The sequence below is a fragment of the Rissa tridactyla genome, chromosome 3, assembly GCF_028500815.1.
Source record: "Rissa tridactyla isolate bRisTri1 chromosome 3, bRisTri1.patW.cur.20221130, whole genome shotgun sequence".
NCBI lineage: Eukaryota > Metazoa > Chordata > Aves > Charadriiformes > Laridae > Rissa > Rissa tridactyla.
In genome coordinates this window covers 81,921,648-81,942,224 of record NC_071468.1, presented here as the reverse complement: position 1 = coordinate 81,942,224, position 20,577 = coordinate 81,921,648, and the positions used below count along the sequence as shown (strand labels likewise).

The 20,577-nt window shown below is 38.6% G+C and overlaps 1 protein-coding gene across 3 annotated transcripts in view; it reads right to left on the bottom strand.

The window, feature by feature from the left end:
- Positions 1-4,755: 4,755 nt before the first annotated feature.
- PNISR (PNN interacting serine and arginine rich protein) overlaps positions 4,756-20,577 on the bottom strand; it is a 28,289-nt gene continuing 12,467 nt past the window's right edge. For 2 of the 3 annotated variants that reach the window (XM_054194475.1, XM_054194474.1), the window contains 11 exons: positions 20,406-20,524; positions 18,999-19,184; positions 15,713-15,936; positions 13,863-14,049; positions 13,376-13,566; positions 12,625-12,762; positions 11,485-11,584; positions 10,704-10,757; positions 9,233-9,403; positions 5,354-6,455; positions 4,756-5,101 (listed from right to left, as the gene is read on the bottom strand). In XM_054194475.1, the coding sequence (XP_054050450.1) occupies positions 5,071-5,101; positions 5,354-6,455; positions 9,233-9,403; positions 10,704-10,757; positions 11,485-11,584; positions 12,625-12,762; positions 13,376-13,566; positions 13,863-14,049; positions 15,713-15,936; positions 18,999-19,184; positions 20,406-20,493 (2,472 nt within the window). In that variant the 5' untranslated portion in view covers positions 20,494-20,524 and the 3' untranslated portion in view covers positions 4,756-5,070. The remainder of the gene's footprint in view (positions 5,102-5,353; positions 6,456-9,232; positions 9,404-10,703; positions 10,758-11,484; positions 11,585-12,624; positions 12,763-13,375; positions 13,567-13,862; positions 14,050-15,712; positions 15,937-18,998; positions 19,185-20,405; positions 20,525-20,577) is intronic. The other variant, XM_054194476.1, reaches the window with a different exon arrangement.

The window sequence follows — 20,577 nt, the reverse complement described above, 5'->3', positions numbered from 1 at the left end:
GTATTTATAGGTATTTATAGGAGCCGGCAATGTGCGCTCACAGGCAGCCCTGAAAGGCAACCGCATCCTGGGCTGCATCAAAAGCAGCATGGCCAAGCAGGGCGACAGAGGTGATTCTGGCCCTCTACTCTGCTCTGGTGAGACCCCGCCTGAGTACTGCGTCCAGCTCTGGAGTCCTCAGCATAAGAAGGACAGGGACCTGTTGGAGTGGATCCAGATTAGGGCCGCCAAGATGCTCAGAGGGCTGGAGCACCTCTGCTATGAGGACAGGCTGAGAGTTGGGGTTGTTCAGCCTGGAGAAGAGAAGGCTCCGGGGAGACCTTATAGCGGCCTTCCAGTACCTAAAGGGGCCCTACAGGAGAGAAGGGGAGGGACTCTTTATCAGGGAGTGGAACGATAGGATGAGAGGTAACAGTTTTAATGGAAAGAGGGTAGATTTAGATTAGATACTAGGAAGAAATTTTTCACTATGAGGGTGGTGAGACACTGGCACAGGTTGCCCAGGGAAGCTGTGGATGCCCCATCCCTGGAGGTGTTCAAGGCCAGGCTGGATGGGGCTTTGAGCAGCCTGGTCTAGTGGGAGGTGTCCCTGCCCATGGCAGGGGGGTTGGAACTAGATGATCTTTAAGGTCCCTTCCAACATATTCATGTTATGAATATTTATTTTATAAAACATAAGGGAAGCAAAACAAAATGCTGGACAGACCATTACAAGCACTTACTCAAGCTTGTTTTTTTTTAAAAAAACCAAGATTCCAGCTTAGGAAGATGTACAAGCAGCAACAGCTTTATTTTCCCTTTCCCTTCGCAACAGGAAAGCACTGCAGTGTCCTGATGCATTTTGCATTGCAACATCGCTGATACAGCCCGCATTGTCCCACAGGTGCGTCATGGGACATGTCACTGGGGCTCCACCTGGGAGCCCTGCTGAAAATTAGCCCAGTGATTTTATTTAAATTTATGCCCCCTCACTTCTGCATGTGGACCTGATCCTTGCATGTCTCGTGGAACAAGAAAACACTCCTTTAGCAGAGGCTTGTTCAGATGACAGTGATTAGTTCTCAGCTTCCAGTCTCTTATTGCCAAGTAGCACACCGGACTTGCAGGGGAGGGCCCGAATTACAAGACTCCTCTCTCAGGGAGAGGGGAGGCACAGGGGGAGAAGTGATACCCAACATCCCGCATGACACGTCTGCGGCACGGAGCAAAGCCCTTCGGCCCCAGGATGGCCGAGCTCGAGACAAACTCCTGAGTGTTTCCTCTTGGGAACCATCCTGGCTGGTTTGGTGCCATCTCAGGGTCTGCCGGCACAGTCCGGGCAGCGGCCCAGCAGGGACAGGGCTGCTGCCTTCCCCGCTCCCTCGCCCAGGCGCTGCTGCCCAGTCAGGGGGTTGGAATCCATATGGAGCTGCGAGAAGCACTGGCCATTCAGAGCCAACAGACACTAGGAGATCTTCTTCCCCTCGGCGAGCTCGGTGAGCTGGTTTTAACACACTTAAATGGTAAAGAATTAAGCCATTTGTGAAAAAGAATAACTTTCTGACACTTTATTGAGCTGCAGGTCTCATGAGAAAGTCCCATGAAAACCAAAGCTGGCTGGGCGGGAGCGGTGCGGAGCAAGGCTGGGGTAAGCCATGGAAACAGCCGCTGGCAGCGCTCCCGTGCTCTCCGGGCAGACGATGGCAGCCCAGCCGTGGGGACACTGGCATTTGCAGATGAGAGGCACAGCCTGCACAAAGCCAGTCGCAGTTTGACTCGCTCTGCCCTCTATCTAACGCCAGTCTGTTTTATTAACTGACCTTGCTTGGTGCTACAACCCTCGCTGCTTGAAACCTGCCCGTTTACAGGTCTCCTGCAAATTTAAAAAAAAACAAAACAACCTAACTGAAAGGTCTCAAAGCAGCTTGTCCTGGCAGCAATTAAATACACAGCAAACCTGCTTAGTCTGTACGTGCACCACTTCCCTGCTCACTCGCTTCCCATCCAGCAAAGCTCAGGGTGCAGTGGACTCACGAGTCGTTAATAACACCTCAGAGCTCAAAGTCGTCCTTTCTGCCAAGACACACAGTCTTCTCAAGACACAAAACTAAGCCTTCCTTCCAAGTGTGCTTTTGCATATTACTCATGCAAATTAATTGATGACTTCTCATTTACTGAGCAAAGCAAAGGCAAAATCTGGAGAGAGAGAGCGCTAATCCTTACATTGCCATTGCTTTTATATTTGCCATTTTAAAAAGTTCAGTAAGCAATTAAATACATGCACACTGGCAAGTATTTTAGTTAACAGGCTAGGCTGGTTTTAAACAAGAGGTAGCTGTTCCATTTTTCTGTTATTAAACAGAGATCCTCAGATAACAGCAGTTAAATGCAGCAGCCTAGACTCTGACTTCTCCCACAAGACAGAGCCTCAAAGACACCAATAACAGATTTTTTTTTTTCCAAGGCAGTTATCGGGCCATGTTTCAAAGAGCGTGTAGTTGCTCAGTCTTTAAATTTAGAACGTTTTACCCAACTGCTCTTGTTTGGCCTAACCACGGCAGCAGCCGACTCCTGTTCTGATGGTGTAACAGGTACCGTGGGGCACACGCTCACACTGGTTGCGTTGTACTCATCTTCAAAACAGTATCTGCACGGAGACCACTTTTCACTTGATTCCACACCATCCCTTATTTATTACAAAAAAATCTCCAAGGGAACTGCCTCAGAGTAGCTGCATCACATTCACGATTGTACGTCTTGCTCTCCTACAGTGCACGAGTACTGAAATGTTTTCAAGTGTTTATTTAAAAATGTAAAAGAATAGAGCAACAACCCAATTTAGACTTTTCCAAAGCGATACATTCCCATTTTTTGTATGTATTTCCACATGTTTTGATTTAAGATCACTTCAGATGTATGGAATTAAAGACTGGATGCTATTTTAGCCTTCACCCTTGAAAAACATTCATAAGGAAGTTTTAGTAAAACGCCAAGCAGTCTAATGTATGTGAAGCTGACATAGTACCGATGTATTTTTAATTACTGGTGTGCCGAGTATGCTGTTTAGTAAGATTTCTGAAACAGTTAAATACAGAGATCGTATGCTCTTTTTATTGGCATACAGTCACTACCCATATAAGTGCATTTGTGTCAAAAAAATAATTTTCATATGTACAGGAAGTGACAGAATTCCAGTTGTTGGCAGAGTATATAAAGCTTTTCATACACAATCTTTTTTTTATTATTAGACAGAGAATATAAAATCTGAACTGAAAATCAAATTCAATGCATCATAGAAACTGTATTCCTCAATAGCTTTTCTTAAACTTAATTCTAGTTTCTTTCTTTCTCTCTCACAATATCCTTCTAAGGCATCTGAAGTGTTATGCTACCTATTCTTCCAAAAATCCTCACTTTTACCAAGAGCCAATAGTGTACCGAGATTGGATCAATACATTGTTATTTATATCCATACCAATGCAAGTAAAATTAGCGCATTGCAAATTATGCCTTATTTTGCTAATAAGTATGACTGCTTACTCTCTGTAAACGGACTTAATTGGGGCGGTATGTTATTTATAACTGGTTAACTAATTATTTCCCTGTAACGGTGTTTTGATAAACATGCACGTATTCACCAGCCGTTAGCTTGCTTAATAAATGTATAGTTAAAATGTGATTCTTTGCACTGAGGCAGTTTACTTCTGCATTTAATTTACAGAAAAAAAATTACACTGGCAAAAATGCTACATAGCTGAATTCTAATTTTAGTAAATGGATTAATCCGTTCATGAAGACATGCTTTGCAAGTTGCCTGTACTAGTAAATTTTTTTTCTTCGAAGATACAGCCAAAGAGATCTTACTTTGATATTAAGCCTTTTATCTTTTTCACAATTGGTATCGTACCAGACCTTCCAGGCACAGATCACCAGTCTCTTCCTGAATTAATGTTCCTCTGTAACAGTCACTGGCCTATTGTTGTGGGTTTTTTTAACTAGTATTATTTCACACTCTTATTACTACCAGCAATAGTCTGAGTCCGTTTCCTGAAGGAGGAGGTAATCGCAGTGACCTCTTTCACTTTATGGTGATATTAAAAAAAAAAAATTTAATTACGTTGCTGTCTTATCAATGTTTTAGCTTTGCAGGAACCACAATTCTCATAACACTAACAAAAATAACCAGCTTTAATGTTTACTACACGTTTAATGCCTGTGCCAAAGTGTGAAGTTAACCTGTTACTGGTTTTCTAATGTGTACTGAGTGCCATTTATAAATATATTCCATAAAAAAACATCTAAAATACTGAGTCTTGTTCCTGTAATATCCCTGAACGTCCAGAAAGTTCTCTCTGAAAACTGGGTGAGGAATATAGTTCCAGAGCTTAACACCGTCACACAAGATCAGTTAAGTCGCACATATTCCTAATGGGGTTCAGTCTGTTTAAGTACAGCTTGCATTACAGTGACCCATATTTTACACACACAGCATATATTACTTGCTAGTCCAAATCAAAAGGATATTAAAAATCTATTACACATATCAAAAGAAAAAGTATGATGTCTTTTCTTTGTTCTTCCACGCCCCACACCCCCCCGAGATAAATCTCGTCAGGTCCACGATTACATACTTTGACAAGTGTTTTACGCTAAAATCTTTTTCAAGTACTTTAAAAATTTGTTATACCAAAAAAGCTGCCTTTTTCTTTTCTTTTTTTTTTTTTTTTTAAAAAAAAGGTACTTTCTACAATTTAACACAAAATTCGGGTGCAAGAATTTTAAACAAAAAATGAACTAAAGAGCTTTATTGACATCACAGTACATTCAATAGTAATTTTAAGAACATTACAGCTGAAAGAGAATGGCATGTTTTATATTCTTAATAAGCACTACCGTTCTTGAAAAAATGTAATACAAAGAAATCCTATTAGGTATTTAATTCTGAGCAGCATTTGGAAAAAATACACCTATTTACAGATAAAAAAAGGATTCTGGTTTCACCTACATAGCCACAATGTGCCTCTATAATGAGACAAGCCTTTTATAACTCATGGAATTTTTAAACGTCATAGCACTGGTGCCATAAATTCCTCAGCGTTTACGACGAAGAGGAGTTGTTGATCTGAAAAATAAAGGAAAAGGGGGAAAAAAGTTAATTGGAAAAAACAGAAGACCCCCAAACCCACACACACTTTAGGCTTAGTAATTAATAGCTTTAAAAGATTTTTCCAAAATTACTTTTGCCTAAGACAAAAAATCTAATAAATACCATACTTTATTTAAAAAAAAGTGCATATGCCGTACACATGAAGACGAATAGCAAAAAATAATAAAAAAAAAAAAAGTCAGACAAAATACTTAAAAAGTATACTACCTTGATCGTGACTTAGACTTGTGTTTGCGGCTTGCCTTCTTACCAGACCTTTGAGATTTCTCCATGGAGCATGACCGAATATGCTTCGATTTCTTAGCCTTCTTTTCTTTACTGCTTCCTGGTGATTCAGAACTACTCCTCGCACTAGATTCGGAGCCTGACCGTTTTTTGCTATCTTTGGTAGAAATTTTTTTGCTTTCTTGTCTGGAATCCTGTCTTATTATTTTCACACATATTGAATCACCGCGAGAGAAAGTTCTTTCGCTGTCTCTTTTTCTTTTTAATCTACTGTCGTCATGATTGCCAGCCTTACTTTCTTTTTCCTCTTTTTTGGGCTTATCTTTTCTTTTTTCCTGATCTCTCTCCCTTTCTCTGTTCTTTTTTCTGTCTTTGTCTACACCTCCGCTCTGCTCCTTCTTCCTTTCTTGATCTTTACCCTCACTTTTATGTTTGTGCCTATTTCCCGCAGGGCTTCTACGCTGGTCTTCAGTTTTACGTCTGTCCCTGCTTCTGCTGCGGCTCGCACGGTTGGCTCGCCTGTCTCTTGAGCGGCTGCTACTTCTACGTCTATCCCAGCTTCTCTCTCGAGAAGGACTCCGATTTCTTCGCCTCTCCCCTCTTTCAGCGCTGCGATTTCTACTAGACCTTCTCCTTTCCCTTATTTTCTCCCTGCTCCTACTCCTCTCTCTCCTGTTTCTGTGGGAGTAACTCCTGCTTCTGCTGCGCCTAACTTTATGTGAAGGCGTCCTACTGCGACTGTGCCTCTTCTTCCTTTTAGGAGAGGAAGAAGGCGAAGAGCTGCGACTACTACCTGAGCTAGTGCTATAGGATGAACTGGATACGCTGCTGCTACTGCTGCTGCTCCTGCTATTGCTGCTAGTGCTACCGCTACTAGAGCTTCTTGACCCACTCCTTCCTGTCCTTTCTTTACCCTCTTTTTTGAGTTCTAGATCAGGTGCGATTGCGTTTGGAGATCTTTTCTTTTCATGAACCATGTCTGCTTCAAGCTCTTTTGCCTCCTGTGATGCCAAGTTACTGTTTTGTTCTTTGTTGATAAATTCATTCATCTCCTTTGAGATTTTTTCATTTTGTAGCTTTTCTTCTGGGGGGAAAAAAAAAAAAGGTATACAAAAGAAAAATGCAATTAATTTGGAGTAATAGGTAATAATTTCCATACTGTTACTTTTGGCAAAACCAAATTTCCGAGCACATTTCATAATACTTATAAATAATACGCTGTCTGCCATTGTACCAACTACCTACCACACAACTTATTTTCTTTTTTTATAATTCTAGAAAAGTTGCCCTCCTGGTTTAGAAAAAGTGTACAACCCAGACACTTTTAGAAGTGCTTGATGCCATTTCATGTTTCAGTGGTAATAAGAGAACAAAGTTCTCCAATGAATACCCTGGAGCACCCGAACTCCCGAATTCATCTACATACACATACCTTTTCCTCCTGCAACCTTTTGGCACGCCTGATTCTGCCCTTCTCCCTCCTACAATACTCCTCTAGCTCTGCCTACGCTTCCTGCCTTCCTTCCAGCCCTGTTCATCCAGGATTGAGTAATCGCTGGCTGGTCTGAAGAAGTTGTATTTTGCACACGGTGCATGGGTGGCCTCTCAACCTCAGAACAACATTGGCCGTACGTTTTGCCAGCCTTATGACACAAAAAAAGTACCTTCCGCTGTAGCGACGCAAGTTTGTTTTTTGAAAGAAAATACTGGGTTTATGGTGTTTTCCAAGGATAACTTCAATTAGTCCTAAAAGCTAACTAGGATAAACAATTTACATTTGTCCTTGTTTTTAACAAGCCAATGAATTCCAAGGAAGAGAGGAACAGTGTAAAAAGGAGACTTGCAGATAGTTCTTTGCTCAAGACTCAGCTTGAAAGTTAAGACCACAGCATTTAATACAGACAGATGGGGCTTTGAGCAACCTGGTCTAGAGGGAGGTGTCCCTGCCCACGGCAGGGGGGTTGGAACTAGACGGTCTTTAAGGTCCCTTCCAACCCTAACAATTCTATGATTCTACGGTGAAGCTCTTACAAAACAAAAAGTTAAGGTCAGTTGAGATTATATATAAACTTGGTAGTCAGCAAGTACTATAAGCATGGCAAGAACACAACAGAAGAATTAAAAATATATTTCTTGAAAGTAACTTAATGACTATCAGGCCCATATTTTCATATAGCAAAATAAAGAAATTCAGATTCTCAGAGCATTTTCCAGAGGTTTCCAATTTTAAAAAAAGTTTTACTTATTTCCATTCAACCTACGACCCTTTGCATCATTGGCCAAGTTCATCTCCCCTCCCCATTTTTAATTGAATCCAGAAAAAATAACTGACATACAACGTTTGTAGCCAAAAAATGGCCTTTTGATGTGGGCCATCAGTTCCTGAATTAACTTAGGGAATAAAACCGCATCCAGAAACCCACTGTGATTCAAAATGGCAACTGCCCGTGGCAGGGGGGTTGGACTAGATGATCTTCAAAGGGTCCTTTCCAACCCAAACCATACTATGATGGTCAAATCTAACCCAGAAAACAACTCCATCTGGTCCCCAACTTATTCGGTAATATAGGCAGAAGTCAGTGTATATTAGAAAATGCCGTAACCATATATTAGAAATCTCTTCTTTTCCTAAACACCGCTACAAATAGGATTCTGCATTTAGTATTCTTCAGTATTTTGGATGTATAGAATCAGCTTATTTACTCTAGATTTATATTTCGGTAAATAGTCCTATGGAGATGTCCCCAAACTGGCATCTGGCCTCTTGTACTTGGAAGACAGAGGTCACAGGCCACCATTCGGTCACTCTCCACACGACTATCCTTTTATACATAAATCTTAAAACACTCAGAGAAGGACAGGAATATTAAGAAAACTAAAAGTTTAGCTAGTTCAGACTTTTATTAAGAGATACATGTGTCTTATTTCTAGGCCTTTAAAAATAAAAAGGAAGAAATCATCTGTATCAAAATAAGAAAAAGAATATACTATTGTAATAGCACTTTCTTTCTCCTCCAGCTTATGAACTTAGATCATGACTTCTTACCATTGTATTCATCTGTTACCTAGACTGCTCTTCAGCAGTGCAAGGTGACAATTGTGATGCCCTTTTCACCTACATTACTGGTATAAAAGGACAAACCTTACCTTGTATAGAGCAGCAGAAGTCAATCACAGTTTTGGTTTTTTTTTGTTTTTTTTTTTTTTTTTAAATCAAGCCTGTCACCTTCTCAGAGGCTAAGCGTGAACTGACTGGGTTTAATAAATCTTGCCCCAGCAGCAGGTATAAAAACACCATTACGGAGACGCAACATATGGACATAACCCTCAACTATGACTGGGAATAGTGAGTTCAAAGAAACTGCAGCCTCCTGCTCCAGGTTCTGAAAGCTGCACGGCACAAGATTATGTATCAGAAAAGCAGGTTTTTCAGATGACGTGAAATGTGCTTCATATACTTACAGCATACAGCTTTAAGGAATCAAGTTTATATAAACTGCAGTCTGGTGCAGAAGGGTGACATTTATGCCCCAGTCACAAGAGATACTAATAATTTTTTAAAAACACATTATAGTACAATATCTACAGAATATAGATATATGTGCACCATGTCTGCTCTTTTAACGCTGAAGTAGAATAGTTTAGGGAAAACACTACATGGATTTTTTTCTTACTAGAAAGAAAAGCAGCAAACCCATTTTGATCAAGTAGCTCAACCATCTTTTTTTGTTAAAACTTTTTACTTAAAGAACATTATTTCTAAATCTGGCTTAAAATGCATTTTCTCTCCCACCAATTTACATGTGCTAAGCAGTAAACTCCATATACAGCAGCACAGTAAGAAGACATTACATGATTTACCTTCTAGCTGTTTTTCTAGTAGTAGTTGCTGTTCTCTCTCTTTTCTCCAAAATGCTTCCTGTTTTTGCCTGATTCTGTGTCGTAATTCCTCATCATCAGTATCAGATGATTCAGAGCCTCTGTCACTCCTCTCATCTTCACTGTCTCCTGATCCATAACCACCCAGTCCACCTGCGTGCATAAAGTCCAGTCTATCACGAGGAAAGATTAAGCTTTGTTCTTAATATTTCTGCGGGGCAAAGAGGAGAGTAACATTGCCCTTCCTTCACTTCCTCTTCTCTGAAGAAGCCACTTTATTCTGGTAAGTGCCAATGTTGTTTGACTGGTGTGATCAAGGCCCCCATATCTGCATTGATGCTCACTGTCTGGTTCTACTCCATCTGGAACAGCTCGTCTATTTTCGGCAAGCAACCACTGTGATCACGGTACTTTTCCCATTGTATCGAAAGGGAAAAAAAGCTCCCTGCGGAGATCGTAACAGTGCCTGCCTCTGTATCAGCAACCGGACAGAAAATGCCTGGGACCTTTCCCAGAAGACATCTCTGAAATGACTTCAGCCGCCTCCGTAGTCCAAGGCTACAGAAATTCTGAATGCCACATCAATTTTTCTATTTTGATTTAGAAAACACTGCACTTTGACAGGTACGGAGATGGAACAGAAATGGACTTTCTTCTCCCCTAGAGATACCAATAACTACTGGACTGGTAAGAAAGATAAAGTCAATTTAAACATCAGACATGGAGATATTTTACTTTCTTTCAGTCTGAGGTTCTTATGATCTTGATTGAGTTAAGTTTTAAAATGTGTATACTTGTGATGACAACATTCAACCTAATTCATCAGAAATCCACACAAGCAGCACATAACTGATGACTGACACTGCCGTAGTATGTTTTAGATGATAAAAAGCATGTTGGGAAAGATTTTTTGCTGTTGGTGTCTCAAGCTGGAATTTCAATCTCTTTTTTCTGTGTTGTTTCTGGTCATACATGATATGGGAGCCTCTGTGCTTATGTAGCTTTTCAATAAAATAATAATTCCAAAGATTATAGTATTTTTATTTATAGACTTCCACATTACTCTTAACAACTTTCCCTTCTTGTTTGGATGGATCAAAATAGGACAAAAATATAAAACAGTATTCCTCTCTCTGAAGACCGCAGTGTGCTTCTGAAACAATCATACTTTGAAAAACAGACCTATCTAAAGTTTTTATGCATTTTCAAAATCAGGGCAAGATTCTCATACGCTAACTCACACTGACTAGTCCTTTACTCCAAAAACCATCCCACTTATATCAGTAGGTTTACCTGTGGAACAAACAAAGGTGCTGACAATAATAAAAGTTATTGGAAAGCGACCCATGCTCTTGGGCAATTAAAATCTAGTTTCAAAATGCAATTTCTAGAAACGCAAGGCAAGAGTGAAACTCCCCCTTTAAGCCCTCTCAAAAATAAGGAACATACTTACCGAGTCCAGTGAGGGAAGCCAGTGCACTGGACTGTGCCAGCTGTTTTGCAGGAGCTTTGTATCACATCAACAACAGGAACAACATGTTAACACAAATAGCCACGATTTCATAGTCATGAGTCTATGGTATTGTTAAATCTACTACTATTGCTGTTCTTTGGAGGGAGAGAAGAAACATTAAAAACGCATCATCCATTTAAAACCAATTCTAGATTTTCTGACCACGAAGATTTAGAATTTAACTGCAAATTAATAGTGAACAGAAAAAAACCAAATATATACTCATAAATCACTTTCCAAGTTACAGCATCTGCACATCATTTTCAAGTTTCAGTAGTTACATATTTAGATTAACTCAGTTATGTTAAAAAAAAATCTGTTATGTAAGTACAATACATGTTAATATTGAGAGCAAATGAATTACTAATTGAGGACTCAAAGTTTGTCTCTTTTCACTTCTGAACAGCTAAGAACTTGAGATAAAGATGATAGCATTAAGAAACAGCTACAACTCAAGAGGCACTGACACATAGGTACCATTTTAACTAAATAAATGAATTGTATGAAAGAAATGGAATAACTGAAGTAACTCACAATACACTGCACAGGACAACAGTACATGATTACTGGATTTGAACTCTACCAAGTTGAATGCATTATATTGGAATTGTTCTTGGGGGATAACTATGGAGGTTTATGTTCTAGAGACATGCAAATACAGAATATTCACAGAGTAAACTAAAAAAAACAAAAAACCAAACAAAAAAAAGAACCGGCACACCTTTAGTTGCTTTACGGTGAACATCTTTGGCCACATAATAAATTTCTTCATTTGTGACATCTAAGAGAATCTCTGTCAGCAGCATTTTTGTCAGCATCATCTGAAGAAAATTGTATATACACAATTAAAGGCTAAAATCTCATGAATAAATGCTGCATTCAATTTGTATCTATAGGGCATCACTTCTTTTGACAGCTATGAAAGTACTCTCATGCACATTTTATTTAATGGTTTCTTTCAACAGACAGGACTTAAAAACTAAGTCTGAAATTGTTTAAATTTGACCTGATTTCAAAACTTTTAGAACTGTATTTTGACCGTGAACTGTATCCACACGTATTACACACAGCTATCCAGGGCACTGATTCCTAATGTAAAAAATGGTACAACAAATGAATATGTAAATCAGAAATGACTGGTCCCATTTATTCTTTTAAAAAACAAAGAGTACATTTCTGTCTGGTATGCTGCCTCACAGATCCCAATCCTGCAAAAATCATCAGAGGTTACTTATATAGTATTTTATTATTACATATTTACTACAAAAATTGAAGTGTTGGTAGCTACGTCTCCCAGCTGCTCAGTCTGGCCACGTGCTTTACAAAAGTACATTCATCAAACAGTTTAGAATTCAGGGCCTTCATTAACAACGTTTCAGTTGTACAATTAGCATACAACTATGATTTCGAAGTACAAAGTTTCTGCACACACAGTGAAATTTTTGCTGGTCTAGGACTTAGATTTCTAGCACTTCCTTGCAAGAATACATTTTTTAAATTCCCTTTCACAGGAGCTGAGGTTGAACGATAGATTTCAGACGGGTGCACTTAATCACTAAAACTCTTCAGGAATTTGACAAGTTAAGCCAAACCACAGAACTAATAACAATCAATGTAAAGATTACAGTCATTACATTCTTACGTTACTGTGCTAAATATGCGTTATATAACCTATATCTCTCTCTACATGAGAAAAACAGCATTATACAGAGACATGCAAATATAACCTGCTTTACTGTATGATAAGTACTCATATAGTACTCAACAGATACACCTGTATTGACAGTATCAGGCAGAGAAAAAGGGTTTTACTTTGCTATGCCCCAAAAAATATGAGCAAATACGACTACGTTATTAATACCATTTGATATTCCTTTTCTTCTTCTGTCATTTCTGGTTCACTTTGCTCCTCTTGAGGAGCCGGGGACGGACTCCTGCTGATTTTCCCAACGCTTACAGCTTCTGTGTTTTCAGCATCTTCATCGTCCTCATCACTGTCCTACAAGAACAGCAGCATGCATTTCAGGAAAAACTGAGATGTCAAGCTCATTAGTTTCTAGTTATGGTAGTTAACATGATTTACTTTATACTGAAATCTGTATTACAGTTATAAAACTCTAGTTCTTTTCTCTCCTCCTAACAAACACGCAGGTACCTCTCTACCCACACGAGATAAGTAAATACACAGTTGTCAGTTCATTGCCAGACAGGTACTCGGAACTGCAAACAAATGAGATAACTGCTAAAGTGAAGGCAACACAAGGCTTCCTGAATGGGCTCAGTTTAGCAAAAACAGGTGTCTGAATTTGTTCAGCTGCTGATTTAGAATTCAAGCCTTCAAAGACCATGTATGTTTCCAAAGTACAGAAAAGAAAAAAAAGCCTAATTTCATCGTTGTTTCTTTGCTACTGCAGATCAAATAACATACTTTTACCTCTCAGACATTAACAACTTCAAAACACCAAGTAAATATCAGCAAAGCAGCAGCTTAACTTCAAGGAACAGAAACAAAGAGACAACCAGGAATACACAGTCTCTGCTTGAAAGAGACCAAAAAGTTGATACGTTTCAGGAAATGCAAACCTGAGCAAAAAGCAAACCTTTCTACTTACAAATTTGCTTTTTTGAGGTAACCGTGGACCATCCACTTCTTCAGCCTCCTCGTTTTCCTTTTTGTCTTTTTTAGACATCTGTGAGCGTTGCTGCTCCATCCTCTCTTTTTCCAATTTTTTCTGTTTTTCTCGTTCCATCTTTTCAAGGCCCTCACGAATCCAAGCAGGCAGAGTTCTACGCTTCACAGCATCTACATAAGCAAGGTTTACAGTTTTGTAAGATGAAAAAAACCTTCCCCCCCAAAACAAAAAAAAAAAAAAAAAAAAAAAAACAAAAAACCAAGAGCAAAGCAGCAAACCCTCCACCCCAATCCAATCAAGCCACATATGTGATTGTGGGGAAATGCCCATTTACCATAGCTTTTTCTTTCCCTCCTTTTTTATTTAAAAAAAAAAAAAAAGAAAAAAAGGAAAAGTCTTCAAATTTTGCAATTCTTTTCAAAACACAGCTTTTATGTTTTTTCATTAAGGAGTGGTTAACATGTACCAATCTGCGGAGGCTCCTGCTTCACAGGCATCGCAATAGGTGAACGTTGTCGGTCTCTGAATGAGGGTCTTTCCCTTCGATTTTGAGGAGGTGCAGGAGGTGCTGGTGGACCTGGCGGCCCTGGTGGTCCTGGCTGCCAATAAGGTGGATGAAATCCACCTTGAGGTGGACCAAAAGCAGCCCCATGCTGAAAGAGCAATGCAGTTTATTTTTCTTTACATGTAACACTAAACACAGCATGTGTGCAAGTCGGTCTACAGAAATCCATGCAAGTAGGAATCCACGATTTCTAGGCTACTGAGATCTCTCAATCTCTTTTTCTGTGGTCCCCAAGAAAGTAGTTTTCCTTAAATATTTAATGAGCCAACTCAGATTTAAGCAGGGATACTAATGAAGCTGGAAGGGCTTCAATCAATCTCCTTTCGTATTGTGCTAAACATTAAGCCCTATAATCACCATCTATCTCCGGCAGTTCCTTCCCAGCTTATCAACAGAGCATGCAGTTAAATGAACAGTATACAAAATTAAGGTTTAAAAGCCTATGTTAGCAATCTTTCCTTGTAACTACAACATAAGTCAAAAATGGAAAGTTTGAGCTTTCATTACAAAAGAATTTTGCACTGTGCGTTTTCCAGTGATCATTCACAGATGTTATTAGTATGGCTGATTAAAATATTAAATGCATAAATATGTAAGTTTAGTGCAGACCCTGGGTTCTGAGCAAGCTGTATACAATCCAAAAGTCACAGGTCTTGAGGCATACATGAGGGGGTTACTGTTTTAATATTTGCTGCCCAGAAATGCCCAATGAAACTATTTAAGAGGAGAGTGTTTAGGAAGAAAGTTATAGCATCTATTTTTTTTTTAAATTATATTTTATTGACTATTTATTTAGTCACTAGTAGTAGAAGCACTCTTCCACTACAGTTTCAGGCCAAGCATCCCTGTTATTCACTGCAAAACAAGTTTTCTGTAGTACTTAGAAAAATAATTTTAACAGTTGGTCCCACAATAGTAAACAAAGGAAATTATAATAACCTAGTGTATTTGAAAACATTGATTCACTTCCTTCCTCATATTGCTGAACAAGAGCATTTAATAATAACATAGGCCAGAATATAGAAACACATTCTGCCTGTCTTCCCTTGGGTTTGTTTATGAACAGGAGGTGGGTGTTTTAACAGGTACAGTTTGTCATTTAGATCAAGAGTTTTGAAAGAAAAGTACTGAAAATAGGGGAAAGATCCAAAACTTTCTTTGTGTTTAAAAATTTGTGCAATGCCCTCTGCTATTATTAGTGCTAAAACCACCTACAGATTATTATGCTATGCAACTTGTATGCCACGATGAAGAAAAAATTGGATGTGGGTTTTTTTAGAAATACCATTGTTTATTAAAGAATCACAGTAGATAGATATGGACAGATCAATGGATCATCCAGTCTATCTTCCTGCAAATACAGGACTGTTCCCTATGGTACATTATCTAGTGTATTTAAGTATATATTTCTGAACACTTTTTTCCCCCTCTTTTTTTTTTTTCCTTTAAATACAAAACTACGTAATGTTAATTTATATACTGGAACACAGTGATTCATTTTAATATTGCAGACAACAGCCATTTCTCATTACTAGTATAGAAAAAAAAAAACCTTTGGCCTCAGCACAAAACTGAAAACTCTAAAGTCTCTTCTGTAAAGTATTTGGTAAAAATGTGTCATAGCAGATAACAGATTCTGTAGATGTTTGTAGAACTGAAGAATGAAAGTCGCCGCTAGATGATATTAGAGGAACACATCCACGGAAGGGACTCTGCGCGTCTACAATATTAAAGCAACAAATATGTTTCACCTGATAGTCAAACTGGTTCACTGGCCCCATTGCAAAGTTATCGGGAGGTCCCCCAAAGTTGTGATTGTTCTGGTTAAATATATGCCTGTTGTCAGGAGTAAATTCCCCACTGTCCTGACTGTTGCTGTCTTCCGATGGAGGAACAATTTCCATTTGACCTGTGCTTGGAGCCATCCACTGCTGATCTGGAGGTGGGTGAGGGGGTTGGTGAGGCATTCCCCATTCTGTTTAGGATTCAGAATACAATTCAATACCAAGTTAGTACAATTCATATGAGTCACCATATGAGTTCTTGTATTTATCACAAGGTTCCTCAACGCAACGCAGATGATAAAAGTTATGAAGACTCATCAATCTACAGACTGTGTTATACCACCTCAACAATTTCTTCAACTAAATGAAGGAAATACAAATAGCTGTACGAACTGTTTAGTTCAGCTGTACTTTAGCTGAATGAAAACGGCGGGTGGTGGGGGGGGTGGGGGCAGAACTGGACTAAGACATAGATGCTGTAAATTTGTTTATATAAGTTTCCAGTGATATTGAGCCCACCATAGCACTTATAAATTTTGTGAACTGCTAAAGAACTGCTCCTACACCTCTATTTCTACCTTGTTTCAACTTTCAAAGCAATGAGCTATCTTATTCCTTTGCACAGTAGACTTAGAAGACATATTACGGAAAGCAAATGGTTTTGTGAGCAGGAGAACCACTGATACCTGCTTTCCAAATTCTTGTGTCTTGATAACAGGTAATTCCCTAGATTCTCTAATATCTAGCAGAAGTCCCAGCATAATCTGCAGTCGTAAGCCCTCAAACATAAATTAAAATTGGTTAACTGAGTGAAAAGGGTTTAAGGAATTAATTAGTAGCTCAAGTGGCCATAAGCTTTGTGTCCTTAAGAAGCCAGTCTAAAAATTATGTTCACTAATACAGATATATATAGACTGTGACAGAATTTTCACGGTAACAGAACTAATACCTGGCCTCTCAGGTTAATTCCTACCTTCCATCCAGTCCTGGACTAATTCTTTCCATTTTTCTAATTTTTACTGTCCTTCCCATCTGCATCATAACTGGATCCATTACTGTAGCAACTAAAAAGCGTTAACATGGTTTTTCTACTTCGTTGTTCTTTTTCTTGTACCTTCAAAGATTGTGTCACTCCTTTCTCTCTCACTGTCATCCTGGTAGGTCATTTTTAGCTGATTAATCAAATCCTTTTCCAGAGTCAATACTCCTAAAGTATTCTAAGGGACAGAATCCTTTATCCTTTAAGTACAGCTTACAAGAGCTATTGTTCATAAGTGTATGTGTTAACATTTGATACTATTTAAACGCCCAGTTCAGTTCAAGTCAACTGACTTGAAAGCTTGCAAGTGCATACAACAGATGCTGTTTTCACTTCTGGAACATGAATCCCTTCAAAATTAATTGTCTGCAAGTTATGCAGTTGGCTTTCCGATTGCCATTTTGCTTTTTTATTAGTAGCGCCTGAAGGACTTTTGGATCCAAAAAGAAACTTGGAAGGATATGGAGAAAGATGAAGCTTTGTAGAAACAGAGTAAATACACAGAGGACTTTGGCTAGCCAAGCACGCTATGATTTAGTTTGTCTGCTGTGACTGCTTTTACACATTAAGAATAACATTGCCTAAATTAAGGGAAGCTGGGTCCTACCTGCATCAGCACGGTCTTTACCAGTGTCCCAAAATATTGCGAAAACTATGTATTTTTTGAATGATATACCCAACAATCAAAAAATGCATTGGCACATTGTTTTCCGTTAACAAAAGGTGTTACATTATTCTCACTCCTAGATCCAAGATGTTTTCCTGTTCTGCATCTTCTGGGTGAGCTTGAGCACCAAACATTTATAATTATCAGCGAAACATCTTCCTCACTGTTATCATTCTGTGACTATATGCAAAAACTACCACTTAAGATACTATTCTTTTTCACCTCACAGATGCAAAAGCACAGGAGGAAGAACTTACCACCACCGGATCATATGAAAAACAAAGTTGTCCAATAATGACACAGTATTGCTGTGAAAACTTCTACTTACAATACAGAAATACAGCTAGAATACACTCTGTGTACTGCCACATAGTAAAGTTAAAATTCTTACATGTAACTACAATAACTTATAGCCCAGGGCAGGTGGGTGAAACTTAAATGAACCCTGATGGCGACCACCCTTTGTTATGCACATGTAAGAACCGTCAATGACATTTTAAGCTGCTTTTGGTAAACATTGCACTTAAACAAGTTTGAATAGTCACACTGAAAATTGGGGGTGTTATTCTTTCAATCATTAACAGAATCAAGCAGGAAGTGCAGTTTTCACCAAGACAACAGAAGGCCTGGACACAGGCTGACTACCTTGTTCACGCATTTCAAACTGCATTATAGTGTGGTGACATAACAAACCTTTCAGAAAACAACTTCAGAAAAATTCTTAGCAGAAAATACTCAATCTCTACCCCATGCTTATTGACAGTGTTATTTTATGAAGTTTTAAAAAGAAAATGAATTTTTGGCCAAAACTGAAGTTTTGAGGAAGTTATAGAGAACTGAAAATAATCAATACTAACAGAAGCGTTCAACCAACTCTGACATACGATAACTGAAAAACTACACAGATGACAATCAAATAGGTAAGTCAAAAAGGGCAAATATTAAGCATATGAAACATGTAATAAAACATATTTTACACACAGAATTTTGCTTATCTCCTTTTTCAAGATTTTAAAACACCTAAAGCCAGCATCTGTCAGTTGTATTGTGAACTCATTCTACATCTCAAGATCATGCCAGAAGCAGGTATTACGCTACAGGAAAGTGCAACTGATGCACTTTAATTCTGAAGCGTCGTGTTGCCTTTAGTGCTGCTGCTCCTAGTGCAGTGGGATACGCAACAGAACACATAAGATGCAAGAATAAAATCCATGGAAATAAACATATAACTGCCAATTCACAATTTATCTTTCTACAACATTCAGGGACAAAACAAATCTTTTGCATGTGTATATTATAAAAGCAATTTATTTATTTTATATAGATATTACTGAAGTGTTATCAGACCTTTGTGTCTGTACTGCTACCCATTCTGTGGAACACCTGACTGGAAGATAGAAACTGCAATACTCGGTTAATTAGTTTATGCTACTGGTAGTTTTGCATCTTGAAAGCTGAGGGACAGGGCCTATTCACACTCAAAGATATCTGACAAAACCAAAATTTCATTACATGAAAAAAAGCAATGAATGGGAAGGAAAACAAACCTGTTTGCCACATTCTGTTGAAGTTGGGATCCCCCTGAAAATTATTATGGTTGTTTGGACCAGACTCTATCCCTGAAATATCCTGTCCGTTTGGCATCATTCCTTGTTGTTCCACTACGCTCTGTTGCCCTGAGGCTTCTCGCTGAGCAATCCATGCTTGAGCTAATGCAGCCCAGTCAATCTGGCCTAAAATAAACAGCGGAAATTTAAAAGGTTAGTATTCACATGTCTGAAGTTTAACTGTGTTTCTCAATTACATGTCCCATTGCTCAAGAGAAACGGGCAACGTTTACCTTCAGCAAGTACCAGGAGCACCATTAAAAGTTATTCACAGTGTACACTAAAACAGACTGCAAGTGTCAGTGTACATACTTGCTGAAGTAGAGCTTCTCTGTGTATGTTCAAAATGCCATAAGGCAAATTATTTTAGGTTCACATTAGCACTGAATGGGTGGTCGTAATACAAATTTTTCATAAGTGAACTCATTTTGAGACAAGAAAGAAATATATATAGCCTAAATTCTAACTTCATAAACCTTGAAGTGTAAGAAAGATGCATAGTTAGAAAAACACATTTTGCAACCTATACTCTTTGTATAAGCCCTGACTTCTGGAATTCTATTTTATGTTAGAGTTCTCTCCCCCCTTTTTTTCTTTACTACCATTTCGACCAGTAAGTAAATAAATGGCACTCTCAGAAGAGGACAGTAGTATGTCTTCTGTTAATTATCAAGTCAGGAAATCTCTCTAGTGAAGTTACAGAAATTGAAGTGACAGAAAGCAATGTAAAACCAGTATGCCTCATCATTCTGCCCGAGTATTAAATACACGCCTCCACTCTCTCTATCCATTTCAGTATTTCTCTTGATACTTTGAATTGTCACCTAACTCTCAATTTAAGGTATATTATATTCTACTGTTTAAAATGATTTTTTTGGTGGTGGGGAAAAAAATCCAAACAAGAGATCATGGTCATCATGGCTGTAACCTAAAACAAATATCATACCAATCTTCCAGTGAGAGTTTTTCCTGTGTATACATCTGCATTAGTACTTCTGCCACACAGGCAATGGATAAAAAGCAGATTTTCTCAAATAAATGATTCGGCTTGGCTAAAGAACTGATAGGGATACAGATTTTGTAAAAGTACAAGAGGTCTAAATGCTGATCTGTATGATCGGTAAAATGTTGATAGCTTGTCCAGGATAACTCAGGTTGCTTGCCTGTGTTTTACATATGGAATATTAACTATGTCAAAACATGCGGAATTGATGTATGTTTTCTATTTTTTCTAGTTGTTCAAAGAAGCAACTATCGGTCATGCTCTGTAACAAAGACTCAAAAATTCAAATGACAACAGATTAAAAAAAAAAATAAATTAATCCACAAAGCTTTCTCTATACTTACTTGGATCTTGCTGGTGCTGAAATGACTGCATCCACTGCTGTTGGTTCAAAGGCCATTGCTGCCAAGGTTGTCCACCTTGATCCCACATCTTTTAAGTCTTTATATAGTCTATATTTCAACTAAAAATAATAGTTGTATGTTTAAATAGATGCCCATGAAATATCACACAACT